Source organism: Camponotus vicinus, unplaced genomic scaffold (assembly GCF_025532165.1).
Source record: "Camponotus vicinus isolate PSW18456_S1 unplaced genomic scaffold, iyCamVici1.0 SCAF_4, whole genome shotgun sequence".
Lineage (NCBI taxonomy): Eukaryota > Metazoa > Arthropoda > Insecta > Hymenoptera > Formicidae > Camponotus > Camponotus vicinus.
The window spans coordinates 2,253,024-2,260,325 of record NW_028141976.1 but is presented as its reverse complement, the minus strand read 5'-3'; the positions used below and the strand labels follow the sequence as shown (position 1 = coordinate 2,260,325).

Genomic DNA, 7,302 nt, shown 5'->3' with positions numbered 1-7,302 from the left:
ATTATAAGTTCCCGCCAAGTTATCGTTGGCGAGAAATCGGCTAGCTTCGGCTATACTCGGTTCGTTACGGTTACACGTTGCTCGCGTCGAAAAAATGGCATCACTGCATGTTGACCAGAAGTCTTGTCTTGCCGGCCAAAGAGTGTTATTGAGTGTCGAGAGATCGGTTTTGATGAGCAGCTAGTGTTTAGGATCTTGATTGACTGTCGTACTTGTACGGATGAATTATATCCGTGGTACTCTACAGTGAATTCTGCGAGAGATCGTTAACGCGTGCATATACCGTCGTGGCATACACGTGTGATATAGTGCGCGGCAGAAGGGCATAGAAGCCATCTTAACTGCATTTTTTCTTTATGTTTTTTTGTTCTCTTTGTCTCGGCTGATATGCAGCAATTTATATATTAGACTTATTGTGCCAAAGACTTGTAAATAGTGTATATATATATATATATATATATATATATATATATATGTATATAAGTGTAATACGAAACTTGTCGTATATATCATATATATGAATGGTTGTTGGCCATTTCTGTCTAAGATTATTAGACAGTAGTATTATCTACAGAGACAATTATTTACAGTTGTGTCAGGATAACATGTGGCAGGATAAAACGTTGTAAGGTAAGATTTACAATTATCTCAAATATTAATGAGTGAATTAGTGTTATAACAATATAACAACATGCATGTCCAAAGATGTCCTGCGCACGTCTTTTGGACATGCATGTTGGTAGGGATAAATTTATATTGTTCCGGCATACACAGATTGTCTTTATATTATATTATATCACCTAAGATGATGTTATACATGCTAGTAATGAATGTTTCCGTTAATCATTCGTAGATATTTCCATCTAACATTACTACACGTATTGGATTTCCGTCCAAAATTACATACGTATTGGATTAATTTCGGATATACTATACGTATCGGAATAATTACAGTTGTAAACAGACTTAGCAGGAAAAGACGTTGTAAGGTAAGACTTACATCAATTATTTCATATTAACGAGTAAATTATACAGCACCACACATCCAAAAGACGTTCAGAGGATCTCCTGAGGACATCCTAATATCCTCTGGATGTCCTCTGAACGTCTTTAGGATATGTGTGCTGTTAGGGACCCAGCAAACACAGAACATTGTGGCAATGTTGCTGCAATATGTAACAAGTAACGATAATGATAACGCATTACTTTTATGAATAATTAACGTTCCCAACAATTTTTATAATTTTAATTAATAATATTTGAAATAATTATATAATACAATATATAAATTGATAAATTGTGATAAATGATATATGAAAGTAAGAGAGATTATAATTAATAAGAATTAAATGAGATGATTAAATTATGTAGTAAGATAATTGATATACAATATATTCAAAATTTATATCTTTTATTGTCTGATATAAATTTTCTTTTTATGAATTAAAAAGTTAAAGTTCAAATAAGATTTAAAAAAAAATATTTTTTCTTAGGGAAATTATGGAAAAATATAATAAAAAACGCAAACGGCTACGTGAAATGTCAGTTAGGCATTTGAGAAGACTTGTGCAAAATGAAACAAATTTGTTAGACTATAATGATCAAGAAAAGATCAGAAAAGATCAGGAAAAATTATCCGAAAATCATACATTGCCAAGTACAAGTGCCAAATTTTATGAAAATAATCATGTAAATGAATATGTAAATGAATCTGATAATCATATAGAATTTATATGCAGTGAAACCGAAAATGACAATATGAATATAATACATAAATTAAATGAAATAACAAATAATACAGAAAATAATGCAGTTTATTTAGACAATCCAAATACTGAGAATGTTAAAGAGGAAAGAAACTTTAAATTCTTATTACGTGACTGGGCTGTAACAAATAACGTTAATCACGTTACACTAAGTCAACTTTTGAAAATTCTTCGTATGCATGAATGCTTTTCTGATTTACCAGTAGATCCTAGAAGTTTATTGCAAACGCCGAAAAATACTACAATCAAAACTGTTTTACCTGGTTTATATTCTCATTTTGGAGTTCGTGTTGCATTAGAGAAATATTGTAGAAAATATAATCACAGATTTCATAATATACATACAATAAATCTAGGAATCAATATTGATGGTTTACCTATATCAAGATCTTCAACATCATTATGGCCAATCTTAGGATGTGTTTTGCCATATAAAGAAATTTTTATAATTGGTGCATATTATGGATCTAAGAAACCAGCAAATTGCAATGAGTATTTACAAGATTTTGTCGAAGAAATGATAGAGTTGATAAATAATGGAATTTTTCTGTATGAGAAATTATATAATATCAAAATTAAACAAATTTTATGCGATGCTCCTGCAAAATCTTTTATATTAAATGTAAAAGGTCACAATGGTTACTTCAGTTGCACAAAGTGCATAATTGAAGGTGAATATCGAAACGGACGTATTTGTTTTGCAGATATTCATGCTGCAAAAAGAACAAATAATGATTTTTTAAATGAAATCGATGAAAATTTCCACTTAGACTACACCAATTTAAAACAAATACCGCAGTTACATTTTATAGAAAATATTCCTCTTGATTATATGCATCTACTTTGTCTCGGAATTATGAGAAAATGTTTGTATATGTGGACAACAGGTGATTTAAAAATTCGTTTGCAACATCGTAAATGTCAAACAATATCAAACAATTTAGAAACTATTAAACAGACCGTACCAGTTGAATTTGGTAGAAAACCGAGATCTTTGGATTATTTAAAACAATGGAAGGCAACTGAATATCGACAAATTTTATTATATACAGGCCCTGTTGTTTTTCAAGGAATACTTCAAAATGATTTATATGATCATTTTCTAACTCTTCACGTAGCTATTAGAATTTTATGCAGCAAAAATTTATGTAAGGATTATTTGAATTATGCTGAAGAATTATTGAATCATTATGTCAAAAGTTTTAAAATTTTGTATGGAGAATACAATGTCTCTCATAATGTTCACGGTCTGATTCATTTATGCGACGATGTTCGAATACATGGCACTTTAGATTTATTTAGTGCTTTTAAATATGAGAACTTTTTACAAGAAGTAAAGAAAGCAATTCGCAAAGCTGATAAACCGTTACAACAATTACATAGAAGATACGTAGAGAAAGATGCTATATGTAACAATAAAGTTTTGACATACAAGGAAAATCCTAAAATACAGTTACTTAAGGAACATTCTAATGGTCCCATTATTCAAAACTGCACAAATCCTCAGTATGAAGTTATTAATATTTCAAATTATGTTATAAAAGTGAACGATAATGCTAATAATTGTTGTCTTATGAAAGATGAAAGTATTATAAAAGTTGAAAATATTGCATATTGTAACACAAGAAAATGCTTAGTTGTCATCGGTAGAAAATATATGATTAAACAAGATTTATTTCATGTTCCATGTGTGTCATCATTACTTGAAATTTATAAAGTTAGCAATTTGTCTGAATTATGTTCATGGCCCATATCGGATATCAGCAAGAAAATGTTTATTATGCAATACTCAAACAATGATGCATTCGTTGTTTTACCGTTATTGCATATTGAATAATTAATAAAAAATTTAATTTGTAGATATTTAAAATAAAATAAAAATAAACAATATCTCTCTCATTATGAGTAAGAAATATTATATTGTCGAATTTGAAGATGGTCTTCAAATTATACCTAACAATTGGTTTACATGTGGAAAAAAATCTGCAGCATATTGGCCAAATTTGACAAATCAAAAAGAATATGATAAAGCAGTTGAGAAAATGAAAGAATATAATAATATTAATGCAACAATTGTATCCATTAAAAGAATATTTGGAAGTACAGGTACAAGTTTAATTTATTTTGTTGTTGAAATTTTTATTTGCAGCTTTAAGAAAGAAATATTTTAAAAATATTATTGTTTTCAGATAATTTCCTTAATGCAAAAAATAAGCTAAAATTAGCTGAAAAATTATCAGATTTAAATTCAGATGAAGATGACGCAGAAATTGTAAAAAAAAGGAGAAGACTTTATGCAACAAAAGTACTTTCTTCAAGCAGTGAAGAGGAAATTGATAACCTTGTTACAAATAAAAAAATTGATAATTATCCAAAAGTACCACAAATTTCGAAGGATTCTAATAAATCACGTCGCATGTTGCAAGATAAAGAAAACTGTCCATCAGAACAAGAAAATGAAACGCAACATGCACGATTTGAACAAAATTATAATTTTTCTTCAAATATTCATCAAACAATAAAAGGTAACAATTAGATATTTATATCTGCTGTGTATTATAACGATTTATTGAATGTATGTCCAAGATAATGAAACTTCTTAATTTTATTTTATTACATATATAGATATACTTTTTAAAAAATATATTATAATAAAATATTTTAAAACACGGAAGAAATTTTAATTTATAATTATTGTTTTATTAAAAATAAGACAAATTTTTTTTATAATTATTTAATATATTTTTACGTAGTTTTTGAAATTTTTTGTTTCTTTAAATAAAATAGATGTTATAGCATTATTTATATAGAGCTCTACAATTACAGATTCGCAAAATGTCCATCGAGTTTCAAATCAAAACGTTTCTTGTGGAAATATTCCTAATGTTCAACATGACACAACAGGTATAGAATTTCTTATGTTTATTTAAATTTTAAAGTAATTACTATTATATTTTTACATAGTTACTGAAATTTTTTGTTTCTTTACATAAAATAGATGTAATAGCATTATTTATATAGAGCTCTATACTGTAATTTCAGATTCGCGAAATGTCCAGCGAGTATCAAATCAAAACGTTTCTTGTAGTCGAAGTATTTCTAATGTTCAACATGACACAACAGGTATAGAATTTCCTACGTTTATTTAAATTTTAAAGTAATTACTATATTTTAATACACATTTGTATATTAAATAGAAAGATTTGTTTTTTAAAACTAAATAAAATCATATTCTCTATTAAACTGTATGTATTTTGATTATTTTTCTCTTTTAGGATTTGATGAATTTAAGCATCACATATACAGGGTGACCCATTTTAACTTAGGCAGCCAAATAACTCGAAAAATAAGCAAGATAGAGAAAAATGTTTTAGACAAAAGTTGTATGGTTTCGAGGGGGCCATAAGATGGTATCATTGGTTTGACCTTGAAGAGTCATTTGAAGGTCACGTGAAGGTCACTTCAATTTTTTTAAATGGAACATCCTATATATTTTTGTACATTCTTGTAGCTCATCTCGAGAGCTTTCCAAAACACTATAATTAAGTACATTTTCGTTAAGTACTTTTTGAGTTATGAGGCTTGAAATAATTTCTTAATTTTACATAAACCGTAAAATATCTTGTAAAATATTCATTTTTCGATTACCTTACCTTAATAGTTTTATGTACAAAATAATGAGAGGAATCAATTGGTGTAAAGAAAACACATAGTTGTTTCGAAGAAAAAATATGGAATTGTTAATTGCAAATTACATATTTTTTCTTCGAAACAACTATGTGTTTTCTTTACACCAATTGATTCCTCTCATTATTTTGTACATAAAAGTATTAAGGTAAGATAATCGAAAAATGAATATTTTACAAGATATTTTACGGTTTATGTAAAATTAAGAAATTATTTCAAGCATCATAACTCAAAAAGTACTTAACGGAAAGGTACTTAATTATAGTGTTTTGGAAAGCTCTCGAAATAAGCTACAAGAATGTACAAAAATATATAGTATATTCCATTTAAAAAAATTGAAGTGACCTTCACGTGACCTTCAAATGACTCTTCAAGGTCAAACCAATGATACCATCTTATGGCCCCCTCGAAACCATACAACTTTTGTCTAAAACATTTTTCTCTATCTTGCTTATTTTTCGAGTTATTTGGCTGCCTAAGTTAAAATGGGTCACCCTGTATAGAAGCCTTTCTCTGTTTAAGCAGAAATTAGATTTGATTTTACAAAATCAATTAGATTTCCACGAACAATGGCAAAATGACAATACAAGACGCATCCCCAATGAAGATGATGATGTAGATGTTATGTTACAATTTCCAATAGAAACTGATAACAGTTTGAATCAATTAGAAGAAGCTCTTATTGATAATAATTATCGTACTAAATTGGTAAAATAAAATAATATGTTATATATACCTATATTAATTATATCTTTACAAGATTTATAAATTATAAATAATATACTCATTTATTCGTTGATTTTTCGATGTTTATCTATTATCAAAAAATAAAACATTTTGTTTGCATTTTTATTACAGTTAATAAAATTATAATTAATTTAACATTTTATATTTGTTTATTAAAATATTTCATTTTCTAGGTAAATAAACTTTCAAAAATTGGTGGCAAAAATTTAAGACAACTTGTTTTAAATTTAATGAAAAGAATTTTTGCAGTAACCGTTGCAAAAGAGTATAGTTGGTATGGAAAAAAACAAAACAAAACTTTCTCAGATTTAAAACTTTGCTCAGTTATTATCAGTGAGTATATGTATAATATATATTATATATGTATATATTATATATATGTATATATTGTATATATGTATATATTATATATATGTATATATGTATATATTATATATGTATATGTATATATTTATATTATTTATTAAAATATATTTATATGTATACATATGTATACATGTTTAAATTATAACTTATCAAATGTGCATATACATTAGAGTTCTAGTTATAAATATAATAATTATATTTATTATATATTATATTTAAATTAGATTCATTAGAGAGAGAGAGAGAGAGAGAGAGAGAGAGAGAGAGAGAGAGAGAGCTAGTTCAAGGTGAATCAAAGAATAGATATGTTATATATATATATATATATATATATATATATATATATATGTTTATATGTATTCTAGGTGCAGTTCAAGTTAAATATCCACAGGCTACTGAATATGAAATTTCGGAACCAATCAAATCATGGCTTCGTCATGCATCTGAAAAAGCACAAAAAATGAATGCTGCTGGCGTATAATTAAATTAATGATCAATTGTGATAATTTCTATTATATTTTTAATATCTTTTGACCCTCCAATCCAATTCTATGAATACACAGAATTACGTATGTATTTTATATTTTTCGAATTTTACATCAATATAACCGAAAGACAAGGAAAATCTTTAAGACTATTAGATTGATAAGTATTAGATTTTGATAAGATAGATTGATAAGTATTAGATTTTGATAAGATTTAAGATATAGTTTGTTAATTTAAAAATGATTAACTT

The 7,302-nt window shown here is 26.9% G+C and overlaps 1 protein-coding gene across 1 annotated transcript; it reads left to right on the top strand.

Moving 5' to 3' along the window:
• Positions 1–570: 570 nt before the first annotated feature.
• Positions 571–7,070, top strand: LOC145969862 (uncharacterized). Its single transcript, XM_083096157.1, has 9 exons — positions 571–989; positions 3,627–3,872; positions 3,956–4,291; positions 4,593–4,670; positions 4,809–4,889; positions 5,042–5,073; positions 5,841–6,161; positions 6,374–6,533; positions 6,932–7,070. Exons 2-9 carry the CDS (start codon positions 3,668–3,670, stop codon positions 7,045–7,047), a joined length of 1,329 nt encoding a protein of 442 aa, XP_082952283.1. The 5' UTR covers positions 571–989; positions 3,627–3,667; the 3' UTR covers positions 7,048–7,070.
• Positions 7,071–7,302: the final 232 nt, after the last annotated feature.